Genomic DNA, 27,573 nt, shown 5'->3' with positions numbered 1-27,573 from the left:
AGGAATAAAACCTAAATTCAAATTTGAGTATTCAATTAAGTACTAAATGTTTGTTTGCAGACTTGATCATAAAGACGACATCTAGCCTTCACAATAATGCAGGGCAATATCCGACGCAGAGCTCACATCCGTTCCGGACTTACTTCGTATCACTACCTTAAATATCATTGTAGTGTAGTGTACTAAGTAAAGGAAACGAGCGCTGTACGGAGATTGAATGCAGGGGTTCCTCAATCCACGAAAATTAAGACACCAAATATAATCACACAACTTTCTTTCTTTTTTTCACTTCATTTTGGTGACACTGCTGTTTTTCTAGTCAACAGTTGTATCTTTAAATTCTGTCGTCTTTCAATTCCAGCATAATGAGAGGAAAATAAGTGATAATTATTAACAAGTACTGGTATCAGAAGAGCAAAAAGACACACCCCAACTAGTGCACACATTGAAGCAATCAGCCTGCCTTGGATAGTTGTCGGGTAGATATCTCCATAACCAACTGTCGTTAGAGTGATGATAGCCCACCAAGCTGCATCAGGGATATTTGAAAAGGCAGAATCTTGCGAGTGGTAGGCGAGAGACGAAAACAGTAAAACAGCTGTACACAAACCTAGCAACATAACTAATAGATCTCCAATACTAGCCCGTAGCGCGTACATCAATATTCGAAAACCAGTAATGTGCCGTACCAACCTAAACAATCGAAAGACTCTGAATATCTGCAGTGAATGCACGGCATCGTGTACAGAATCCTTATATTGTTCTTTAGGATTCACTTGATTAACAATGAGCGTGGTATACATTACAACCAGGGCTAAAACGTCTATGAAGTTTAAAATCGTAATAAACTCCCTCCATGGCAAAGGGAACACTATAAGTTTACAGATAAGTTCAGTCGTAAAGTAAGCCAAAGTTATCATTTTGAGATACCACAGAGCACCAATCTCAACGTAGACATGACTTGGCAGTTTTATTCCTGTGTCGTTCAATGTTTCGTTCCAGTAATCGTCGTACATTTCCTCTTCCTCTGTTGTAAAGTAATCAAACCATTCATCCTTTGTTAATTTCCTTCTAAATAACGGATGTGTACTGCTGACCAGTAGGAACAAAGACAGCAGGACAATAGCATTGCTGGCGTATAGGTATACCTAAATGTAAAAAAATAGAAAATCTGTTAATTCTGTTAATTATAACATTATATCACAGAATGTCTTTTGAGCTTTTTTTACAGTATTTTTTTTTTCGTTTTGATTTTTACTTTATTTACAATGTACTTTTACACAACAATAATATTTGAAATACCTTACAGCACTTTGTATGATTCTTGAACAATTTATTGAAAAGACAAATTTATTATGATTTTCTGCAATCACTGTAGAATTTGCGTAGGCGCGTAGCTACGTTACGTCAAAACGCCCGGGCGTACACTTAAATTTGAGTAAAAAAAATATTTTAATCTCAATAAATCAAAAAGATCTGGTTTAAAGCACATCAGTCTTTTAAAACTTCCCTCAATTCCTTGTAATTGCGAATAAAAGCGAATTTTTTTTCTATCGATCAAATGATACCATATATCATATAATTGTTCTTTTTTCTGTCTGTCGAAGTCTGAATCTTTTGGGAACATTTCCTTTCGTTTAAAGTAATTCAAAATAAGCTGGGATTCGATATATTCTTTGAATTTCAGTCGAGCCTACATTTATGACGCGAAAACAAGAAATATGAACCTAGATTTCATTTGAGGCGACAATATAAAGGTTTAATATGGTGTAAACGTTTTATTTTAATATAAATGATTTTGTCAAACCTTTATGAAATTTTACGGAAGTTGGGCAGAAGCTTTTTATTCTCAAAAGATTATCCACACCATATAAATGCTGAATTTTTAGTTTTAATTTTCCCGTATTATTTCTGTTTGCATATACAGTCTGTGAACCCTTTATTGAATTTAATGACACTTTTGCAGAATGTTTGTGATTAATGTTTGTAGCAAAAATTTATATTTGTTTTCATTTTTCAACTGACATACGGACTTATCTTTAAGCAGTTAACAGACGCTCTGTGAATATTGTATTTTACATGATGATTTTGGAAACCATCAGATGTTGTCATCAGACTAGGGTAGAAGTTAAGATACCGGATCAAGAAAAAACAATCTAAAGAAAATGTTTCATTATTTAAAATCCTATTATAGATTCACTTTTTTTTTCAATCTAGCGAGAACCACGGTTTCACGGAACCCTTTACGAATTTTCATCATACATCTAAACATCTTTGCAAATTAATCATTTCATATCCATTAACGACATTTGCACAATAAAGGGTCTTATCCCACGGTTCCTTTAAACATATTTAAAGTAACCGGTTTGGATATTTACTCTAACACCAATGACCATTAGATTTCAAATCAACATAATGAATACATTAAATATAAAAGATAAAAAAAAGGGTAGTCTATAAGGTATGTTCAACTTGCTTTTGATTATTTTTTATGAAAGAAATGTCCCCTTTTCGAAACCCACTGCTAGAAGGTGTTATTAGCTTGGTCCGATTGGGCTCTCAAACCTTTCGCCGTGGTGGGGACGTACACTTCAAAATAGCCTAGCTACGCCACTGAAATTGCGTTTGGAGATCACTTTTAAGAATTAATACACATTTACAGCTATCATATAGAATTTTGCAAATCTTCTTCTACATACTGGTTCGCATTGGAAAAAAAGAAGAGGGCATAAAAAAAATCGTAAACTTTTCTGTGTATACAAAGGTCTCGATGCCGTCAATTCATGGCAGTATGATCAGTCCGTTGATTATGGCCATTACCTAGCAGAAGCAGAATTAATGAGATATTCTAGATCACACCCTTATTTTAATAAATCTGTACACATCACATATCAAGCAGCTCCTGCATTTGGAAAATATGTTTTCTAGATATTGCAATGCTTGCATTTCTGATCTTAATGTACTTTAGACAGCCTTCTTGTTAACAAGGAGATGTTAAAACTAAAAGTTTCAAGTGGTTAAGTTAAGGATGGTCGGTACTCTGTTTAAAAATTACAAGCTTTTTGAATGACTGTTATAAAGGGATAGCATATAAATAACGAAACTAAAAAAGTTAAAAAAAAAAAATAGAGAGTCCGTGTGCTTGTTTTCGAGATATAGGCCATTGAAAATTTGTCGGGAAATAAATATCTCTAGATTTTTCATACATTTAACATTGACACCTTTTATTTTTTAAAATAAAATACCCAGACACGAGGGTAAGGAATGAGCAGTTGCAATAAGCATGCGTATCAACTCGAATATACTGAGACTTATGTCCCGCATGGAAAGAATAATGTATACATTGGGATCAAAACGGACAACCGCAAGTATAACAGAGAATGGAGTTGGTCTTTTTAGAGAAAATTTACCCATACACAAGAAAATGCATTGTCGGAATAATGGGCTGTCGGAGTAATGGGCTGTCGGAATAATGGTTGTCGGACTAATGGGATGTCACCAAAGATGAGGATTGATATATTCCAAATTTAGTTGCCAAAATGCCGCCCTTTTCAACGTACATTTTTGTAACTAACCAACACGACAGGTGCCTTATATTTAGTAGAATTTGCTTATTCTTCCGGTGCACCTGCTACTAACCCCTGTTGGATGAAGTTCGTATAGCTCTGTATAGTCTGTAGTTTTGTATATTGTGTTGGGTGTGTTTTTTTTGTTTTAGCAACAATCCATTTGTGTTCGAAAAATTAGTTTAATTATTTCTTTAAAGTGTTCATCTCTCTTGTAATGTATGCTCTATAGAAAAAACCAAACGTAAAAAGATAACAATACTTTGAAAAAACAACTAACTTCTACTCAAATTTACTCAAAAATAGAAGCAAATTATTTTTTTTTTTTTTTTTATACTAAATTGGTCTTTTGTTTACTGCTGGTTGAAAAAGATTGACCACAAACATGTAAGATTTTCATATTGATTTCAGATACCCAATAGGGAATTGATATACCATTAATTGTTTTATATTACACAATAAAATATCGTTATAGTTATTTTTTAAACAGTCAGATTACACTAGTATATAAATATGATAAATAATTCATTGAAATGCAATTATCCAAAAGACCAAAATCAATATATCATATTAATAATAATTCATATAATCAGACATTGTTTATGTCAATTCATGTCATTTTGTTCTAATGAAAAGTTTACACTGACAATTATCTTACTTTTTTTGTTATACTGTTTTTTCAAATCAATTTATTCTATTTTGTTTCTGTAATGATTTGAATTAACAGAAGACTAGTAAATGGTTAACGGAGTACAGGTGAACCACGAAATCAAATATTCAACGAATAAGATATTTGCAAAAGGATTTGTATATACAGAGATTGGCAAAACTCCGAAATTAGATATCCACGAATATGCAAGTTTTCAGCAATCCACGAAAATTGATATCCACGAAAATAAATGAATCAACATTAATACGATGTAATTCATTTGGTACGAACAACTTCCGAATAACTCATTTTATTCAAAAGCTAAAGTAGGAGCCTTCTCTCTAACAAAATCAACATGCTTTTCAATATCCAATGAAATGTGATAGTCAAAAGATTGAAATACTCTGTCATGTATTGCCTTCATTTGTCCGTCAGTAATACTTATCTTTTGCATTTTCGCAGCAATTAAACATAAAAAAATTGATCACTATATTTTTTTTATTCATTTTTTGTTATATTAGCACTATGAGAGTTTATTGATATTTTGGTAAGATCCGTTTTTAAATTCGCCAGTTTTGGACTTCTGATTGAACAAAAAAAAAATTTAAGGAATGACTAATATTTTTTTCTGTCTATGAAAAAATAACATAAAAAATTGGTGCACACTAAATAAGACCGGAGAAAACCATGAAAAACGTTGATGACGTCACGGTCACATGACTAAATTATGCCTATGGGCTGATAACAAGATAACTCCAGCCAATCAGAAGACGCGTTACATCCTAAATTAAATTATTAAAAAATGAAGACGTTGTATAAACTCTAAAACTATTAAAATAAAACCTTCTATAGTAGATCATAGGGGTGTCGATATATATAAACTTTGTATTTACTAAGAAATATAAATTTATATAATCGAATACCTTGATTATGTGATTTGTAATTATAGGTTACAAATTGAGCATACTATTCATCTGAAATTTAATTTGTAAAATATGATACATATCGTTACATTATTCGTAGCAGCTTCAAAGCATAGATTTTAACATAATTTAATTGTTGACCACGGAGTGGCTCACGAATTTGTATTTGATTACCTTTTTAACAAAAGTTTGTCGATTGCGGAAAATTGGGAAAAACTCGCTTTACTCATAAAAGCATTATTCATGTAGATCTGCTCCGTGTTGAAGTATATACTTTGACCTTGCATGGTTTACTTTTACAAATTATGACTTCGATGGATAGTTGTCATATTTTACACTTTATTAACATTTTCTTACATCTATGAATAGATCGCCATGATCTGCAAATGTAAAGGAAGACAAACAACATCAGTCCACAGGTTGCACGTCTTAAACTTAAGGCAAATATATGACTCTATCAACATACCGTAAATTTGCATTGTGAGAAAAAAAGTCCGCCGTTTATACTGTTCTGCTTAGCTATATTTTAATCCTAAATGTTTTTCATCTGTCTAATCCTGAATTTCTATGAAATACTCGGCAATGGACGTTCATCAAGCATGAATCAATTGTACATTCCATCTTGTCTCAAATGTACATTACGGATGTTCGCTTGTCAGATTTTGAGACTTTTGCCAGATTTTCAGAATCATCTGGGTTTATCCATATGAAAACTTAACAGTTTTGACCTTTGACCCCTATTTTTCATATTATAAGTATTTTACTTGTATAATTATAAGCCATCTGTTAAAGTCTTTTAAATTCTTTGTTATTTTTAAATAGTTTTTGAGAACTTAAACTTGTCAATGATGAAGCTATGAAAAATTAAGAGATAACAATTTCCCGCCAAAATTTCAATGGTTATTATATCGAAAACGGACACATTGATCTACATGTATATATGTTGTTTTGCTTTTTTGGTTCTTTTATTAAATTCCTATGAATATATAATAGTGTTATGAAAAACTTGTTATTTTGAAACTGAGTAACAAACCTCCTAAATATAAAAATTACTTCAATACTCACTGACATAAATCATTATTACCTTGGCTAAAACAGAGGAAGTAGGATATTCCATAACAGACCACACTCTCGCTTGTACAGACCTCCATCCGTTCCCGCCGGCCAACGTTGCTACTATTTCAAACATAGTATTTCTTTTACATTCACCTTCTTCTAACACTTTCAAAATGTTTAAGTTATCAAAATAGGAAACATACTTTGTGAAACAACACGTGTCTAATGCAGTTTCTGGTAAACCCCAACAATCAAGTTCTTCAGAGAATTTCTGTGGACATATGTCTGCAGGCATGTGTAGTTTCCCTCCACTATAGTAATCTAATATATTATTGGTAGACGTTGTATGTCTATTGAATTGAAAGTCCATACAATTAGATTCATCCTTAATTGTTGTGATGATATGGTCAGCAGCGTTGGAGTTACTTTCACAAATTCTCCCAAAAATTTGATCCGACAACTCGTGTCTTACACCTCTATTTGAAATGTAGCGTATTTTCTCCATTTCTTCTACAATTTCCTATGCAACGATATCACGCATACACATTGAAACAATAAATTAACCATCTAAAAGTTTTTGACCTTATCTAATTAATTGTAGTAATAATATCACACTTTACTGAGAAAGCGTATTAAGTAACAAAAACTGGAGTCCTATATATAATTAATATACAATAATTTTCATCAATTACTGTCATTACAATATTATTAGTCATCAGTTAGCAAGTAATAAGACTATTATAACTTGTAAACGTCCATCTCCATATAGCAAACATAAGTATACTAATAGTATCACATGTACAATGAACAAATTGAATGTACTGTAAAAATCGTCAGTTTATATTGTTTAAATTATTAATTATATCACCGACTGAAAACAATGATGTATATGATCTGTAATATTGATAAATCTGAAATGATTATGTTCTTTCAGACCACTAAACATTTTGTTTGATGAATTATTAATGCATGGACATTCAAATATCCCAGGCGAATTCAGATTTCAACTGAAAGGACAAGTTATCTTATATAGACTGAAACGATTTAAATAATTATGAAAATACAATTAAGGTTGACATATGTTCGCATACCTTGAACTGTATTCAATACATTATATGTATTATTTTATCCTTAAAATGAATTATATAGTCATCAGTTCAAATATGAATAAATAACTGTTGTACCGTGAGTAGGAAGGCGAGCATCATTTCATGGTCAAGCTTTTTAGAAATTAATACATTATTATTATTATTATTATTATTATTATTATTATTATTATTATTATTATTATTGCATAGCAATATAATATTTCCCACAGAAAGTAACCCAAAAGTTAGCGTGCAACAAATTCCAATATTGCACTAGTGCAATAAATCTTCAAAATCAATGACGTCATCAACGACAAAATCTTAGTGTAAACCAATTTTTACTTTTAAATATTATATTGCTATACAATAAAAGGGTTATTGCATGAATACTAGGGTATATTGTCCCTCGTAGAACATATATTGCACCCGCAAGCTAATTCATTATTGAATTATACCTGGGACAATATTCCCCAATATTCATGCAATAACCCTATATTATTATTATTATTATTATTATTATTATTATTATTATTATTATTATTATTATTACTTATAATGATAATATCATTATTATTATTTTTAATGATCATACAAGGTTTTACAAAAATATTTGTTACATATTATATTACTGTTGTTATCGATTCGTTTATTTGATTTAGCCATTGGAAAACGACCTTTCCATTTTGCATTTTCCTCGTGATTTGTATTTATTTGTTATTTTATATTTTGTATAATCTACTATTACAATGGGAGTATATTATTTCGTAAAAAACGTGAAAATAAAGTATTTACTCCCCATACAGTTCAATCACTTTCAAACACTTAGATGTGTCTATGATCCCATTTACATGTACTTATCTAATTTTCACTATTGAACTCAAGACATAATGAACGTAAATATCTAAATAAACATAACACTTCACAATCTTTAATTTCAAACATCATATTAATTGAACTTGTCGCAATATCAACAATAATCAAAACTTATTTTCTCCATCAGAAATTAATCGTCCGTTTTGTTGATTTTACAACAACAAAAACACTACGTTTTATATGTTTACAAGCTAATTTTACATAATTATTAGGAGTATTATCTAGGACCATGATCATCACCTAAATAAACTAGTAATTAAATTCATCATTATGATTATATAAATTTTAAAAATTCATTTAATGATCATAATGATCTGTACGATTCCCAATGCGACTATAAATCAAAAATCATTTAGTTCGATGTAACATCAATATCAGCATAACCATCTGTTGAAATTCAAATAGTTCCATATTAAGCTTTTGTGGTACTTTTTTAAAAGTACATTACTACCTGTATATATATATATATAAACGAGTCTAAATTGAAAACTACGTTCAACCTATGATTGCGTTGAAAAAAAAACGCAATTTTTATACGTGTGCATGTAAAAACAAATTTCGTTGTAGAAGGGTCTAAAAACAGCACAAACAACATTGAATATATGGCGGTCTCTAAAGTGCGATGTTCTACGCTAAAGTACGATCATGGTGTTAACGCTAAATTGTTTGCTTGCTAAAGAACGATGGAGCAAAAGGGTAATGTTAAAGGACTTAAAACGGTAAAGAACCCGAATGTTGATAAATAGTTTTTTGGCAAAAGCTATAGTTTGCTTAGCATACGGGTGCCACATGTGAAGCAGGATCTGCTTACCCTTCCGGAGCACCTGAGATCACCCCTAGTTTTTGGTGGGGTTTGTGTTATTTATTCTTTAGTTCTATGTTGTGTCATGTATACTATTGTCTGTCTGTTTTGTCTTTTTCATTTTAGCACATATCCTGTGTGTGATTTGTTTTTCTTCATTCGGTCGTATCAAATTTTTGGATAATTAGCGTAGCTTGCAGTTCACATATAGTCTATCTCTTATGTGAGGATCTGTTCTTAAAGTCGTCATCATAAAATACAAAATTCGTTCATTGTATAACATTTATTTGTTTAAATCTAAATTTAAATGTAATGTTCGCCGAGCTTTCTCCTTGTTCGCAACGAGTACAAGTACAGGTTGTATTTACGTAAAATGTACAAAATACTGTTTTAGCGGACAATTTATGATTTTCGCATGAACACATGTACCTTTGTTTTACCAATTTTAATTTTCAATAAAATCGACAATATTTTGATGGATAGCGTAAGGTAAACCGCAACATAAACAATGATTTCAATGTATCCGTTAGTTTGTAATAGAAACCAGATAAAAGATAATTATGCGTTTACTTATGTATCTGTATAGTACAATGATCGAATGCAGGACACAAGTACTTCTTCAGCACAGGGGATAACAACAACAAAAGCACGATTAGGTTTAAATTAAGTTAGTCGTCGACATTTGGTTGTTTATCAAATATTCTACATTCATTTGTCTGCATGATCATTTGTCTGTGTAGACGACTGTTGACGTCATAGTCCAAAGCACGGTTTTTAAAACTACTAGTTTAAGTAAAAAATAAATGATTAATTCTAAAAGTAACGAAATCTAGATTGTCTAATTTTGTTCAGTGCAGCAAGTTAACTCGGGAAATCTCAGTAAAGTCTTCAGACCACATAAAATCATCAAAGAATTTGCAACTTGTTTCCATTAAACTATGATTACCTTAGATGTATTCGGCAAATCGTTTGAATTTTTGGTCAATAATTCTCACTTTATACTTTTTTGGCCTTTTAAACTTAATTAATTTAAGTTTCACTGATGAGTGTTTTTATAGATGTCTGATGTACAAAAAGTTTATCCTGGTTTCGAAATATTTTTTTTAATGTTTTTAACCGGACAGGATAATGGATATAACGTCAGACTAGCTCTGAACATTGTCCTATGTTTTGTATTTCTGATTTTGCTCAGAATGTCCTTCATCAATTGATCAACAACTTTGGTAACTTCACTAAGTGATGTCTGTAACTTTGATTTTGAAGTTGTATAAATATCACTTGATATTTAACAAGATTAAAATTGTCATTTATCAAAGTTAATTCATCATCAACATTATAAAACGTAGAAAATTCTTGGAACATTTATTGTATTTGCATGGTTCTTTTGGAATTTTAACATTACAAACAAACAACTTGATTCATGACATAACGAAACAGAAAACAAACATGTATGACTGGCAGCATCGAAAGACACTCAGCCATTTATACGAACAGGCAGGCTGAAAAAGGCGGGTTAAATCACAAAATCAGGGCCTTGTTCAATGTCAAATAATTTATCGACAAGATGTAGGACCATGGTTTGTTTTATTTGATCGTTTTTTATTTAGTTTTGTTTTTTTCTGTTTTTTTTTTCTGGGTTCAGAGTTTAAGATGGCAATAATTTAGTCCTTATTCAGAGTATATTATTACCAACACATGTTAAATGGTATAATATTTACCTTATGCTTCAGTTATATTTGTTTTCGTAATTCATGTACTATAGTATTCCAAATTGACAACAGAAAGGGATGTATATTTATTAACTATGAAAAAACATCATACTCCATGACAGCATCATTCATCAATATCTGATAATATTGGTTCAAAATCAGAAACCTGTGAAGCTAAGTCATCTTGTGTTAAGAACGTATCAACTGTAGATCCGGAGCTGTAGTGTTGTTGGCTAGCATGCACTACACGCCGGTGCAATGAACGTGGATGGACGCAGGTTTCTTCAAAAATAGGCCCATCTAAAACATATGAAATAAAGTACGGATCAATTGAAACTGAGATTAACAACTATGACCTCAGATTTGATAACAAAAAATACATTTCGAAAACTGAAAGAGGCATTAAAGAAATATCATTAATAAAATATTTGACAAAATGTAGAAAATAAAGTGTTTCTTTATATGACCGTTTAGAAAACAACATTTAATATGTTGTATAAATAATCAAAGGTCATGTAACGAATACAACTTATTATACGATTCTTTTGTTAAACAAATCTTATTTATCACATGTTTATTGCATGTCAAAGTTGTATTTAAAGAGTAAAGTAAGCAATGATTTATTTAAAGGAAATCTGTTCAGTAATTATATAATGAAACAGTTGACACTACTGTTTGCATTGAGTTTTGTTACACAAATGGTTAATCATGTTTTTGTAATAAAACCAACCACACAGTTAATATTTGATACTTATACCAACACGTTCGATTTTTTTATTGACGTATCCAAATTTTCAAAATGTCTGCATAATGAGAAATAAGAAAGTAAATTAACTTGTAACAACTAGTGTTATGCGCACTCAAATGATCACCCAAGTTTACATTACGTAATATTAATTGAATTATCAATTGTAACAACTAATGTCACACTTAAATAATTATCAAAAATAGATTGATAAAGATGTGGTATGAGTGCCAATGAGACAACTTTCCATCCAAGAAACAATTTATAAAAGTAAATCATTATAGTTTAAGGTACGGCCTGCAACACGGAGCCTAGGCTCACAACATCAAGATATAAAGGGTCCCAAAAATCACAAGTGTTAAATCATTCCAACGGGAAAACCAACATACGTCTATATTACCTGCTAAAAACACCAATTGTATCAACTAAATGATGTATTGCCTAATTTTGGACGTGAATGAACGTTAGTAGGTCATTGTAACGATAAAGTGTCAATTAACAAACCTGCTCGATTAAAGCAGTTCCGGCAGAAACATGAATGAACATTTCTGGATCTTTTTCCTTGTAACCTCCGTCTTGGTATGATTGCTTTCGGCGAACATACCGTGCCACATCTGTAACAAGGACTTGAAGCGACTCCCATTTGTCCAAACCCTCTGTAATTTATTGAAGAACAATGGGTCTTTAATTTAAACATGTAATGTTTAAAGATATCTATGTTAAGTTCTTATGATGAGCAGCTATGTGGTGACTCTTGTTTACTGCAAGTATAAACAGACCTTTAAGTGAAAAGATGCTTGGAACAGTGTTAAAGTATTGACCGTGAAAATCGAAGAAAAATATTTACAAACGTATGCTTGATTTTCGGCAATATCACCATCGTTCCATAACAGAACCGATCAACGACAATAATCTCACTGTTACAATAGTTTTTTTTATAACTTAGTTCAAAGGTAAAGAACTCGAGAGAAAAATTAAGGAAACATGTGCAGTTCGTTAAACAGTTTCTGTTTTTTGAGTTATCAATTTGAATTTGATAAAATAAGAAAACTAGCTCTACATCAAGCTTATCATGCTTATTAACAACTTGTTATAATGTTACAGAAATAATTGACATACCTGAAGACATTTCCACAAAACTGGCAATTCAATTCAGCTCTTCCCCATTCGTATTCTGTCGGTACAGCATCATATCGTATCTTACATCGCACACACTTAGAAACCTGTTTTGTAAAAATTGAAACCTGAATATTTTGCATCTACGTGCCGCGCGTAACACAAATATATTAATACAATGTTATGATTCTTTCTGGTTTTTACGATAATGGATCGAATTCACTGTATTGTACCTGCACGTAGTGTTAAGAAGGGTATACTAAGAGTGTTCAACGTTTATCACTGCTAGGACGCAAACAGTACGCGATCGTGAAATAATGACATTTCACAATGTACAGTACTGAGCGAATTATGTAAAGAATGTATAAAATGGAAACAATACGTTATGTATTTTATGAATCCAAATCGATTTTCTGGATTTACTTTCATGATGAACGCTCAAAGTCGAATATTTGAATGACTATGATGTATGAATAAAGGCAACAGTAGTATACAACTGTTAAAAAGAAAATCAATGTTTAAATAAGAACAGTTGAGTTATCTGACTAAACACAACCCTTGAAGTAGCCAAATCCATCTCAGGACCCAGTGCTCTAAAAACTTTACCAGCTTCCGGTTTGGAACTTTTCTCCACCAGACGTTATCACACGCGCTGCATGCAAACTGTCTTTCTTGTTTTAGAATAGTTCCTTGTCGTACTAAGTCTTTCCATATTTGATTATTTGTAACAACTTGCCACTACAATAAAATACTGTTATATTAAAATTTTTCGATGTAAGAAAGCTTGATAATACATAAACAGAAAATCATGATAGTCAGAATTTGTCACTTGTGAGCATTTACATTTTTGTAATATCTTTTAGATTTTACATATTTATTCTAAGATTCAAAAGCAAATTCAAAAAAGTAAACACATCAACGGAATAAGGGCAAACAACTGCCATATTGCTGACTTGATACATACATTTGGTGAACTGAACTTTGATATTTTGTCATAATATCCTGATATTGTAGATATGAGTCTCGACTCTCAAAACTCGAAATCCTACCAAAAAAGGACAAAATAGTATCAGTGTATTTATCTTTTCCTTCTTTCTTACTTTACTTATATCCCTCTGTGTCATAATATGCAACTTTCTTATATACGACTTTTGGTTTCATTGATTAAAATTACAAAAAAAATATAATATATTACAGTTCTTTGAATTACCATAAATAGTTTGGAATTTTCGAAAACATTTATATCCAGCTACACTCACCAGATCATTATCCGTCCCAATTACATATCTAACTGTTACTGGCTCCTCTGAAATTCAATTATTGTATTACCTTACAATAAGTTCCTTTTTAAGATTATATTGTTAAACATTAACCATAAGAAAAACATTACTGTAATAAAAAGAAAAATTTTAAACCGCACTTTTCTGTTAACAATGTTTTTGTTGCTATCATTCTTTAGTGAATAATTAAGGTAGGAGATATATTTCTAGTCTCAATCAGATGACTAGCGCTCGCTATGCAAACTCTGCCAAACATGTCCTTTAATAATTAGAATTTATTAACAATAAAGCCTGTCCGTGCAACTTTAAGTGCCTTGTTAGCTTATTTCATATTAAGTATAATCAAAAAGCAGAAACACAAGTATTTACCATCAAGTACAAAATTAGCAGCTGCCTGGCAGTCTCCATGGTGATGATCAATTAGCGACCGTGCTTCCTCAAACGTAAATCGTCCTCTGAACAACTCTCTTAGCTTTTTGATCTATAAGGGTTGAAACATGAACCGTTTATTTTTGAAAATACAATACTCATTTTACAACATGCTCAAGTTTCTTAAAAGAATTATCAAAACGGTTAAATTCAAAAATTGTTGTAAATCACAGAATTGGTTAAATCTTGTAAAGTATAAAAAAAATAATGAAGTTGACAATGTGTATACGTTTGGGGAAAAACAACGACAACGTCATTAATCAAATTTATAATATATTTTAACGTTTTGAGAAGCAAAAGTAGATATAGGAAGATGTGATGTGAGTGCCAATGAGACAACTCTCCATCCAAATAACAATTGTCTATTCCTTATGTTAATCGAGAATCAATTCCCTCCGCTCCCATTTCGATGTAATAAAACAAAAACTCAACACATAAGTAATGATAATCATATTTTGGCATAAATAACAATTCACAATCATACATATGTCATAAATAAATTTTTCATTTAAAGTCCATATTCTTGATAAATATTAATTTCCAAAATATATAAATGCACCAGTCACTTCCCAAACAGACATCAAATTCATCAATCTGCATTATCTGAAAAAGACTAACTTCTTCTATTTAATAAGGTATAACACATGTACAAAAATATCAAATAATACAAAAAATAAAATGGGCGGGAGGGTGGGTAAATTTAACGTGTTGAACTGACCAGTAAACTTTTCGAAATGACTAGGACATATTTATGAAAATTTACCTGAAGTGAACAGGTATTTCTGTTAACCAATCAAATGCGTATAAATTACGAACGATAAATTTTTGTACAAACAGGTAACGGGTAATGTCGAAAGGTAACGAGTGATGTCGAAAACATCCGAGATGGAATTAAGTATTTTTAATTAATTAAAAATTTACCATTAAAGTAATTATATTTAAGGTAAACGATTAAGATGAATCTTTTTAGTTGACATGCATTCGATGCACTAGTATCTTTTTTCCATGAAGGATTTCAAATGCCTATACAATAAGGTAAATTTATTTATAGAATTTATAGTAACTATATAACCAACGATCTCATATGGATAAATATCAAAATCTCGACATGACTAATCAAATGTCTTAGCTCGAAACATGGTTATCAGTGTTTGAAATTAAAAACTAATTGTGTGTAATGATCTTTATTACCGAGCCTTTTGAACATTACACTGTACTCCTAAGGAAAATGTTGTGCTCAAACTGACATAATTTCGTAATTTGATTGGTTGAATTTAAGTCTGAATGCGATAATCACTAGCCAAAATGTCACCATTGTAAGTAATAGACTTGATAAGTGTCATTATGGTTTTAAACACCCAATAATCCGGATTGTGTTGTTGTTGAACTTTTAAAACATTTAGGGTATTTATAAACAGAGATTAACAAATAGTGTTCATCTATCTTTGACTACAAGGTGTAATCACACATATCGAAGTTATATGATAGCGAAGGTTACTAAGTTAATGGTCTAAAAAGGTTTCAAAAATAAGCGTTTACAAATATGTTACCCTGGATGTACAAAGAAAATATTATTAAATTCTGCAAAAAAGCAGATGTAACTCTTCTTTTCGTCAAATATATCAAATAATTTATTGACTGAAAATTGCTAAATAAAATACTTAGATACAAACTTTGAATATGCCAGTATCAAAAACACGTGCTAACGATATACTGGGTAGGTGACAAATTCTGTGTACTCTAATATTCCAGCAATAATGACTAATTCCGTGTATTGTTTAAAGTTTTTGGCAGTATACATCATCTTTGTGACACTGGGAGTAAAATTTGTTTATTAAAATAGAATGGTACGAACACAATACATTTACAATTCTGATAACAATAATTTAACTATCTACAAAAAGCAAAATTAAATATAAAATGGAAATAAGTAAATACGAAACGGATCAAATTACTTCTGAAATGTTTTGCTGGAACTGTTCTCCTTATGTATCGAATATGATACGACATTTCTTCATTGGAGACTTTAATTTTTCAAAACTACAACATGAATCTTGATGATTGTTTTGAATATTTAAAACCAAGAGTTGAGAGTGGAGGATTACATTACGAAATGTGTTCGAGAAATCTGTTTTTCTATCGAATTGTTCAGACAAAAAAGAAGGCAAATGTCATTCTCCTTTCTGATGTGTATTTTACTGCATGGTGTCAATAGGCGACATGGGTCGAAATTAGCGCTAGTCCGGTAGTCCGGGACAAGTAAAATTTGCGCCGGACCAGTATATTTTGTCAGCTGGTGGTCCGGCGGACCATTAGAAATTTGACGATAAAAATCACTGATTGCATCGCAATATCCGTTTGTTTAAAAAAAAAATTTACCTGTGAAATTAATTACACGGTTTATCACGTGACTTATGTAAAATGGACGTGTAAATTTTTCACTCTCCTGAAATTCTAAAATGTGATTATATGGACCTTTTATTGTGAACAAAAACACGGTCAAATACTCATAAATGACAAAGGATAAAGAGAAACAGAATAAATGAAAAAAAAGGGAACAGGGGCAGTAGTGGTAGTGATTCACAACAAGACTGTAAACCAAAACATTTCAAACCCGAGGACCCTACGAGTAGTAATCACGATACCAGTATATCGGTGAGTGAATTGTTGAATCAAACTAACTCTATATTATACGACTCGAGTGGGAAATTTGATGAACTTGATAACAGTGTATTCGCTGATTTATATTCTGATAAATTAAATCCATCAACACCCAAACCACCAAAGAAAACAAAGACACCAAAGTCGAACACGAAAGAAACAAAAATGGCATCAAGCAGCAACCCACAAAAACAAGCAGACGTCGATTCCCCCGTTTCCGATAAACTAGATACATTAATAAAAGTTGTTCAAGATTTGAAAGTTGGTCAAGAGGGTATGAAACGCATGTTTGAGTCTAAACTTGACAAACTGAAAACTGATCTCATTGCTAGTGTTGACAACAAAATTAGAACACTTCGTGATGAAATATCACTAGATCTTGCTAGAGAAACTAACCGAACCGATCAAATAATTAATACCATTCAGTCAATTCAATCACGTATAGACAATGTTGAAGAACAAGGAAAACAGATCAACTCTCACTTATTAAACAGTAATGATAACGGTATATTATCTACAGTTCAACCCTGAAACCCGTTAGATAACAATGAAATAACAATAACAGCCAGTGGTATTCCGGTTACTGAAGGTGAAAATTTGATACAAAAAGCCGAGAGCTTAATTTCCGCTCTTGGAGATGAGGTTACCCAGAACGTTCGAGTAACTGGTGCGGTACGCTTACCAACAAGATCCACCAACAGACCAGGAATCGTGAAAATAAGCTTTCGAAGCACGCATGAAAAGGTACAAGTTCTGAGAAACAAAATGAAACTAAAAGACAATGCCATATACAATAAAGTCTACATAAAAAGCAGTAAATCTCGAATAGAACGCTTGATCGAAATGAATGCCCATGCAGTGTTGCGTAATCTACCTAATGCTCAAGCAAGAAGTCTACGTGTTGATGCAAACGGACACATTAAATCGAGAAATCTTCAACCAACTACACAACCTGAAACCCAAGAAACTGATCACCGGTAGCAGCCCACCCGGCCTATTGACTCCATTAAACTCTGTCATTTAAATGTTTGTGGATGGACTAATGAAAACAGTACATTGAGAATTGAAATTATTAAAGCAACTAATTGTGATATAATGTCCGTATGTGAAACTCATCTTACTAACGAAGATAATATTTGTGTCCCTGGGTATACATGGTTTGGCTTTAACAGATTGAAAATACACAAAAAGGCACCTAAAGCATCTGGTGGAGTCGGGGTACTTGTAAAAAACTGGCTACTTGAACTTTTTAATGTCTCCGTGGTTGATAAGTCATTTGATGGAATTCTTGGAATTAAGTTTACCGGCCGTTCAACAGAATTTGAATTTCTTGTATTTGCGTGTGTTTTGCCTCCCGAGAACTCAAGTAGAGGCCGTGATGCTCAAAGTTTTTATGCACATCTATTATCGCAAATATACATGAATAACGAGAATGATGGAATATATTTGATAGGAGACTTTAATTCACGAATTGGAAGTCTTTCGGAAACATTGTATTATATCGATAATCTACCAAAAAGACACCCGATAGACAAAAGTATTAACCAGCACGGACACGAAGTATTAGATTTTCTGAATGAAGCCAAATTTTGTGTACTCAACGGAAGATTCCCTAACGACAATTTTACCTCAATATCGAAAAAAGGGAAAGCCGTAGTAGATTATATATGCGTCCCGCAGGATATTTACGATTATTTGAATTACTTCAAGGTGTTAACTATTCAGTCAATTATTAACGACAATATGTTGCTAGATCTAATTGGTGACAAATCAAAATTACCTGACCATTCGGTTATTATGTGTGAATTTAATGTTACGCAGCATGGACTATCGTATAGGATTAAAGACCAAACTAACTGTCAACTGCGTTTCATGCTTGATCGCATTCCGTTAGATTTCATGTCAAGTGATATAAGAAGGTCCGCACTATTTGAGGTAATTGAAACAATTGAGCGATGTAGGGAAACCCAAGGTAATGTAGACAAAATTTATGACAATTTGTGCACTGTAATTTTAACCGAAATGAACGAAAAAATACCTAAAACTGGATATGATAGAGCTAACAAAAGACTTTAAAACCGGAAACCATATTGGAATGATAACCTAACGAATTTATGGAATGATATGCGACATAAAGAAAATGAATTTATACAGTGTAACGGAAATCGAAGTGTTAAATCAGCTATCAGACGCGAGTACAGTCAAGCGAGAGATGTTTTTGATAAAAATCTTAGACGAACAGAACGGACATACAAGAAAGCTATGGCAGTCGATATTGAAACAATGGTAACAACGAATCCTAATGAATTCTGGGAAAAGATCAGAAAGCTTGGTCCTCGAAAAGTAAAGGATATTCCGATGGAAGTCGTTGATGAATCTGGGGAAATCTTAACAAACGAGGAGGACGTACTTAACAAATGGCGTATTGATTTTGAAAATCTTTACAACGGGAAAAACAACATAGAATTTTAAAACGACCATTATAATCAGTCAAAAGTTCACAAACAGTTATTGGAATCTGAAATGGAAGATCCGTTATTTATGCCGAATGAAAATTTAAACTCTAATATTACGATTGACGAAATAACTAAAATTGTAATGCATGCAAAATCAAAGTCAGCAGGTGGACCCGACCAAATTCCATACGGCGTTTTAAAGTACCCAATAATCATTCAAACATTACAACAGCTCTTCCAACTAATATTTGACACCAGTATAATTCCAACCATATGGTGAAAAGCCATCATATGTCCAATCTTGAAGGACCCGTCATCAGATCTCCGAGTACCAATGAACTACAGAGGTATAAGTCTATTGTCGTGCACTAGCAAATTGTATAGTTCTTTTATTAATCAACGGCTCGTCAGTAATCTTGATAACGATGATATTCTTGCCGACGAACAAAATGGGTTTAGAAAAAACAGATCGTGTGAAGACCATATATTTACTTTGAATAGTGTTATAAGAAATAATAAATCAGTATTTGTTGCATTCATCGATCTGAAGAAATGTTTTGATTTTATTGACAGGGATATGATGTTATACAAACTTTTGCTGAACAAAATTGATGGGAAGTTATACAACTCTGTCAAAAGTATATACCAAAGTTCTGAGTCCTGTGTTCGTATAAACGGTAAACTAACATCGTGGTGCTGCTGTTAAACTGGTGTGAAACAGGGAGATAATTTATCCCCGACATTGTTCTCCATATTTATAAACGATCTTGTACAAGAAATTAATGACCTTAATCTTGGGGTTGACTTACTTGAAACGAAGTTATCATTATTATTGTATGCGGATGATATAGCGTTAGTTGCAAAGTCGGCTGAGGATCTTCAGTGTATGCTGAATACACTTCACCAATGGTGTAAACAACAGATAAATCCAAGTGTATTCATTTCAGAAAACCAAAAACCAAAGAAACTAATTTCGAATTTACAATTGGTAAAAACAAATTGGAGAAGGTTGAAAATTACAAATATTTAGGGATTACATTCAGTCATAACGGAAATTTCAAAACCAATGTCGAAAATTTGTCATAACCATACAAGCCAAGAAGTTCATTCATAGTATTTTCAGCATAATCCTAGAATGAAAAGAATAAGAATGTTCTTTTATTAAACCAGCAACCTTTAATAATACCGATCTTGCTGGATCAGACTAGTGATACTTTGAAAGTAGGCTTCTGTTTCAAATTCAGTACCCTCGGCATGGACAAGTCAATGATAAACAGTCAAATGGCGGTGGAAGAGCACTAGGAACAATCATATCTAAAATTCACAACAATAAAGACTTCGGATTCAATGCCTACGAAAAACTGTATTACTCGTGTGTAGTTCCAATCTTAGATTACGCCTCAAGTGTCTGGGGATACCGAAAATTTCAAACAATAGACAATATTCAAAACCGTACAATACGATATTTTCTTGGTGTTCACCGTTTTGCGCCTACTCTCGCCTTACATGGTGATGTTGGATGGGTCCCTAGCCAGTTTCGAAGATGGACAAACATGGTGAGGTATTGGAACAGACTAGTCAAGTTTGAAGATGATCGCATAACGAAGATCGCTTTTAATGCAGACTATAACCGATGCACCGACAATTGGTGTAGCGAATTGAAGGACATTTTCTGTAAACTTCATCTAGAACATTATTTTGATTCAAAAACAGCTGTTAATTTGAAAACTGTAGAAATGAACATTCAGCGACTTTATTCAAACATATGGAATGACAATATACAACAAGTACCAAAACTTCGTACCGACAATTGGTGTAGCGAATTGAAGGACATTTTCTGTAAACTTCATCTAGAACATTATTTTGATTCAAAAACAGCTGTTAATTTGAAAACTGTAGAAATGAACATTCAGCGACTTTATTCAAACATATGGAATGACAATATACAACAAGTACCAAAACTTCGTACCTATGTAACTTTCAAAGCTGTCTTTAATCAGGAACAGTATGTAAAATTTAATTTAACCAAAGTCGAACGCTCACATTTAGCACAATTCAGGTGTGGAATATTACCTCTGAGGATAGAAACAGGACGATATATAGTTGAAAGACCAGAAGAAAGACTTTGCAAATTTTGCACTTCAGACGTGTCAGAAACTGAAACTCATTTTTTACTAGACTGTACATTCTATTCTGATATACGAGAACATGTTTTTGGTGAACTTTTGTTAACTACTTCCTTTATTTCTATGAACATTAATGAAAAACTTTTTCTTTTAAATATTAGCCATACTCGAAAACTAGCCAAATACATTGTACAGGCATATTCTAAAAGACGAAATTTTGTTTACAAATAGCTTAATATTTATGTATTTTTATTTTAAAATTAATTAAAGGTTAAATTTCGTCAACAAAAAGATAATTTCATGAATAATTTGTTATTTTGAAGAACGTGATATATTGTTTTAAAATTACTTAATTTCATTTGAGGTGACTTATAGGTCCATTGGGGCGGGTGTATTGATATTTATCATATATTGTATAATTCTAATCTGTACATATTTACACATGTCACTATAATAAATAATTTACTTACTTACTTTTACTTACTTACACGGTATTGGGGGATATTACAATTGATCAAGTTAATTAATATCTCGGGTATGCGTCCTTCACAACAATATAAAATGTGGAAATTTTTAGAAGGAGTTAAACCGCCGGACAAAAAATAAGATAATTTAATCCTGTCCCTTCCTGCCACAGGCACTTGTCTAAGAAGAAAAAATATATTAAGGTATATAGAAAAAAAAATTCTGAGACAAGTGCATTTGCTTCCTGCTCATTCTGGTGATGCAGAATGGGGGTTTTCTGAGATGAAACTTGTAAAGAAAGATTGGCAATCAAAATTGCGTCCAACTGTTCTATCAGATCGTTTGTTCATTATGTTTCAAAGTGAAGATATAGCATCATTTGATCCAGTCCCGGCTATTGGAATGTGAAATATTTCTGGACAGCGCTCCAGAAGACCTAGTCAGGCACCCTATGGTCGTCGTGAGGATTGCGATGACATAGAAGACAATGTTGATATTTTTTCTGTCCTTGATCCTAATTTTGATAAAGAAAATCATTGAGATTACCAAAGCCTTTATCAAAATCAGAATAAAGACTATTCCTTTGTTACTGTCTAACTTATGGAAACGAAAGCATCAAAATTAAACAACTGTCGTTAATATAAGTGTTTGTAAAATTAATGTCATTTTTGCAGAACCAGTAGATTTGGAGCCGGACCAGTAGAGTTTCAGTTCACTGATCCGGCTGGCCAGTACACAAAAAAACTTAAATTCGACCCCTCTACTTGTGTCGTTTTTGTCATTACACAGAGAAAAACAAACTGAAATTGGACGTCATCATTGAGATTGAGCAAACTATGTGTACCACGTTAATTGATTTTGATATTACTTGTAATGGAAATAATGATACGACTCAAGTTAAAGTAACAAGTCTTTGAAAATTTAAATGAAATAAGGTAAACGTTGTCCTGGTTTTCGATCTTCAACACCCAAGGAAATAGAGTGAACAAAGCAAACGTTCGAGACTGATTCGTCAACAGGGAAAGTATTTCTACATCTATCGACATGCAAATCATATAACATCTATACACGTTATGTATGATATCTCAGCCTAACATATTGTTATCTTTATAGTTACATAAATGTACATGTACATGTAAAATAGAACAGGTGTTACCTGTGCAAAAGAACGTAGTTGGTATTAATAGCAATGTTGAATCATTTATCTTTTTCTTTTATCTAGTATGGATAAACATGCGCGAATTAAATATACTTTATCTAATATCCTATTGGAGGATAAAAATAATATATAATATGAACGAAAATTGCACTACGAAAACAAATTAACAATACCTCAAGTTCGTTGTCCTCCATTTATGTTGACCATAAAATCATATCTGTTCAGATAACATTATTTCCTGTTTTGTGTTTACATATAAATAAAATACTTGTCTGCAGTTTATCATCGATTAAATATTACCAATTGTTTTGAATTTCATACAAAACACATTTAAGAATTGTTTAAGAATAAATTTTACTAAATAGGCACGATGACATTTGATCATTTCAAATCAATACATTTAACATTTTGTTCTCATTTCAAGGTTCTTGTTTAAATATCGTATCTAACTTCTACCTTCTAACTGATGCTCGTATAGTTTATCAGTTAAATATTGCTGTCCAAAATTAAATGTACTTATAGTTCATGCTATACTCTTCCAACAATAGTTGACAACACCATCGAATTGTAAAATAGATAAAATGTAAATGATGATATTTTATTACTAGCTAAACGTCTCATGTGTACATGTATGAAAGTCACTTTTAATTATATTACTGACAATAATAAGTTGCCACAAAATTTACATAATTGGTACTATTGTCAAAATTGAAGTACAACAGTCAACTTTGTGTTTTAACCTTAATCACTATGAAATTATGTAAACAAAGAAAAACAAAAATGGCATGTTGACACTCTATAGAAAAAGCATGACACCAACAACTAAAAGTATGTCACATGTATGAGATCGTGTCAAAAATAGGAACGATCGTATCTGTACACTGACTGTTGTCTGTATGTCTGTTAAACTTTCTTGAAACGATGATCTTTTGTTTTCGGTTGTATAATACCAAAAGGAAAAACAAGAATACATATATATCATTGTACATATAGAATAACTATACATTTTCTCGAAATATCAATGTTATTTGTACAAGGCTTAAATACAGGTAGAAAGCGAGGCTCTGCCGAGCATTTCTACCTGTTTTGAGCCGAGTACAAATAACAGATTGATATTTAGAGATTGTATGGTTATTCTATATATACTGCAACTCTTATAACTGTTCAAAATGAGGTATTTAGGGACAAAAAGGTCACTCTTTAATTGTGAGCGGACAACGTAAAATTGCCGCGAACCTGTATGTTTTATTGACGTCATAAATAACACTGTACGGAAAAGCATTGTTAACGTCATAAACAAGGTGATACACGGCTATAGTGACTGTATATCACATATAAATATACAGTCAATGCAATTTGACTGCTCAAATAGCACAGCTGCAGTATATATCAATTTTACTCCGTCTGACGACATGTCACAAAACATTAGCAGTACTTTATATTATCTTTTTGTTTTTGGTCTCTCTCTTTTCATTTTGTTTTTGTAATTTGTCCTTTCAATCAAATGTCGTTTAGTTCTTCCTTTGTGTTGGTTTACAATGTTTGAAACAAAACATTTCCCAGTATGCTGACATGAATTATCATTAATAAGGGTATATTTATAAATTTACTGTTCACAAAATTTAGAATTTTTGAAATACTAAGGCTTTTTTACCTTAGGCATAGATACTTTAGCTGTATTTGGCAAAACTTTTAGGATTTTTTTTCCTCAATGCTCTTCAACTTCGTACTTTATATAGCCTTTTTAACCTTTTAGGATTTGAGCGTCACTGATGAGTCTTTTGTAGACGAAACGCACGCCTGGCGTTTATACAAAATTTAGTCCTGGTATCTATGATGAGTTTATCTAGATTGTTCATTAATCTCTCAATCAAGTAAAACAAAACAAACAAATCACTTTGTCTAACATTATAGCGTCACCCTATTTTACAAGTAACACATGCGTTACATCATGAAACATTTTTTGACATCCCTGAATATTTATTAATATTTACTTCTAATGGCTTTCTTTGGTTGACAATTGGATCTGCCTACCTTTACAGAGCCGACGTTGATAATCGTTATGTTACCTGTAAGATTCAAGAAGATAATACCTTACTAAGAGCACATAAACTTGATAATACAGAGAATTTGTAATAAAGACAAAAACCAAAGAAAATACCACATTCAAAAGCCTCAATTCGGCCTGTAACGAAGTGAGAATATCTCGCTTCACAGTGCAGGCATGTTTAGACGGTTCAAAACACTATTGTATACTAGTTTATTGAATTGCCTTCTTTAATATTTGTAACATTTGTAACTGAGAAACACATAAGATCCAAAATTATATCAACAGCTGCGGGTACCCGTCTTGTCACAGGCACACAAATGGTTAGTTAAATCGCCATCGTTTACCCAAGTCTTTAGCGAATGAAGAATAAATAAACACAGAGCAATAAACACTCTAGAAAGTAAAATCACAAAGATACTCATTTCCGAGGACAATTCAAAACGGAAAGTCCCTTATTCAATTTCAAAATCAAAAGTTCAAACGTATCAAACGAAAGGATAATAACTGCCATATTCCTTACTTGGTACATGACTTGTTTTACAAAATGACAGTTCTGAACAGAAATTGTCAACGTACATTTAGAAGTTACTGAGAAGCTAGACGTGAATGCAGCTGCTCAAAAAACTATTCTTGAAATCTCCCGTTTGGAGTAACTTTTTGCCTTAAAAGAGATGATCGACATTTGATATTTTGTTTAAAAGGTAACTCTTCTGCGTCGTTTAAAAGGAATAATACGACGAGTTTCACGTAATGATAAGCTCGGCATTGATACCAAACGTTATGTTGTACGCCATACGCACGTTTTGCAAATACGGAGAATATAACGTTATCTCTGCCAGGGGTAGACCACTGCAGTATTTTGAAACAAAGTTTTGTAATTAGTTGATTAAAAATCATGACCACACCAAAGAAATTATTGTCAACACGGGTGAGTTCAGTCCTGATTTTATGTAGTGTTTGTTTTGGTCAGTTTTGTATTCTTGTGAATGGCAGATTAACCCTCGCCAAAGTGGTGCGGCTGTATTGCTGGTCAGGATTCTTTAGGACGCAGCCACGCCTTTAGAATAAGATAGTTAAATCCGATACCTCTACTAAAAGAATGCCAGACGGATTTATAATAGTTTTTCCAAACTTGTATCCGAATCCCATATTTGAACGTTGTATAACATTGTAATACTAGTATATGTCTTGTAATTTTTCATTAATAAATATTGTTTAAACTAGAGAATGCCAGGATCCCTGCACGTTAAAACATTTGGAACATATCTTATGTGTTGTTTATTCTTTAGTTTTCCATGTTGTGTCATGTGTACTATTATTTGTCTGTTTGTATTTTTCATTTTTAGCCATGGCGTTGTCAGTTTGTTTTAGATTTATGTGTTTGACTGTCTCTTTGGTATCTGTTGTCCCTCTTTAAGATATGTATTATTTCGGCCTGTTTCAAAGCTAAATTTTTACCGTATCGTATAAACTCTACTTTTCGAAAGACAGTCCAAATATCTATGTCATTGTCTGTATTCTGGACGCAAATTATCATAAGACCTACCTTTTATAGTTAGTATTTATTTTTTTCTCGTCTAGAACTTATATGCAACATTTTCTACTGCACGTCAATCAACCAACAAAACATCAATCTTCAAAACGTATTCTGTTGTGAACTTAAATGATGCTGAAGGCTTTTATATTGTTTAGTCTTTTTGTGTTTTAAAAATGAGAGAAGTCTGTAAGTCTGTAATTCTGTACTTCATTTTACTTTATAGCTGTCGTTGTATCTCAGCTACATCATAAAGCAACCAATCAGAATATATATGTGATAAGTAACTATTTAAAGACGTCGTTTATAGGTAGCATGGTAGTATTTTAATTCTGAAAAATAGGTTGCTCTTGTATGTGCCCTTCCTAGTTAATGTACCTGAACAGTGTAATTGGACAAAAACTGAACATACTTTCCCAAACTGAGGGAAGAATCCGTTCTAGAAAAATGTCAAGTAAATTTTACATACAGGTGAAAAAAAAAATATTTTTTTATTTTTTCATAAACTGCATGATAAAAGACATAAAAGCACTTGTGACCATAGGTTTTTAAAAATAGCAAAAAAGGTAAATGGTCTTGATACATTTTCAAATTCCATTCTTATTAGTAAAATGAAAGTTAACTGTGTATAATGAATTATTAGCAATGTTAGAAAGTGGTGAAAATCCTCAAATTCCCTTTTCAATTGATTCGTTTGTTCATTCTTGTGATGTATGTTTCATCACTGTCCCAGGTTTTAGAAATGGGTATGGCGACATAAATCAATTTTAACCCGTATCCGCAATTATGTGGAAGTCCATATTTGAACAGAAGCATACAATTTAATGTACAATGTGGTTGTGGTATGTTGCTGTATCATAATTGTTTTTTTGTTCATTGTATTATA

The 27,573-nt window shown here is 32.0% G+C and overlaps 2 protein-coding genes across 2 annotated transcripts; both read right to left on the bottom strand.

Annotated features, from left to right (window-relative positions):
• Positions 1-290: 290 nt before the first annotated feature.
• LOC134717724 (potassium voltage-gated channel subfamily C member 2-like) lies at positions 291-6,699 on the bottom strand. Its single transcript, XM_063580217.1, has 2 exons — positions 6,223-6,699; positions 291-1,148 (listed from the first exon to the last, which is right to left on the bottom strand). The coding sequence occupies exons 1-2, from the start codon at positions 6,697-6,699 to the stop codon at positions 291-293; spliced, it is 1,335 nt and encodes a 444-aa protein (XP_063436287.1).
• A 4,038-nt stretch (positions 6,700-10,737) lies between these two features.
• On the bottom strand, positions 10,738-23,368 carry LOC134719497 (shiftless antiviral inhibitor of ribosomal frameshifting protein homolog). The gene is made up of 7 exons (XM_063582486.1): positions 23,277-23,368; positions 14,177-14,288; positions 13,787-13,833; positions 13,134-13,265; positions 12,531-12,634; positions 11,916-12,067; positions 10,738-10,966 (listed from the first exon to the last, which is right to left on the bottom strand). Exons 1-7 carry the CDS (start codon positions 23,295-23,297, stop codon positions 10,791-10,793), a joined length of 744 nt encoding a protein of 247 aa, XP_063438556.1. The 5' UTR covers positions 23,298-23,368; the 3' UTR covers positions 10,738-10,790.
• Positions 23,369-27,573: the final 4,205 nt, after the last annotated feature.

This window comes from Mytilus trossulus, chromosome 5 (genome assembly GCF_036588685.1).
Source record: "Mytilus trossulus isolate FHL-02 chromosome 5, PNRI_Mtr1.1.1.hap1, whole genome shotgun sequence".
NCBI lineage: Eukaryota > Metazoa > Mollusca > Bivalvia > Mytilida > Mytilidae > Mytilus > Mytilus trossulus.
Note: the sequence above shows the minus strand (reverse complement) of the source record. Positions and strands in the feature narration are given on the sequence as shown.

Excerpts from the sequence above, each read along its gene's own strand:
- LOC134719497 (XM_063582486.1), bottom strand. The coding sequence starts at position 23,297 with ATGGAGGACAACGAACTTGAG. Across the intron at positions 12,068-12,530 it reads TTTTGTGGAAATGTCTTCAG|AGGGTTTGGACAAATGGGAG; the intron begins GTATGTCAATTA and ends AATAAATTACAG. Across the intron at positions 10,967-11,915 it reads GAACTGCTTTAATCGAGCAG|ATGGGCCTATTTTTGAAGAA; the intron begins GTTTGTTAATTG and ends CATATGTTTTAG.
- LOC134717724 (XM_063580217.1), bottom strand. The coding sequence starts at position 6,699 with ATGGAGAAAATACGCTACATTTCAAATAGAGGTGTAAGACACGAGTTG. Across the intron at positions 1,149-6,222 it reads CTTCCTCTGTTTTAGCCAAG|GTATACCTATACGCCAGCAA; the intron begins GTAATAATGATT and ends TTTTACATTTAG.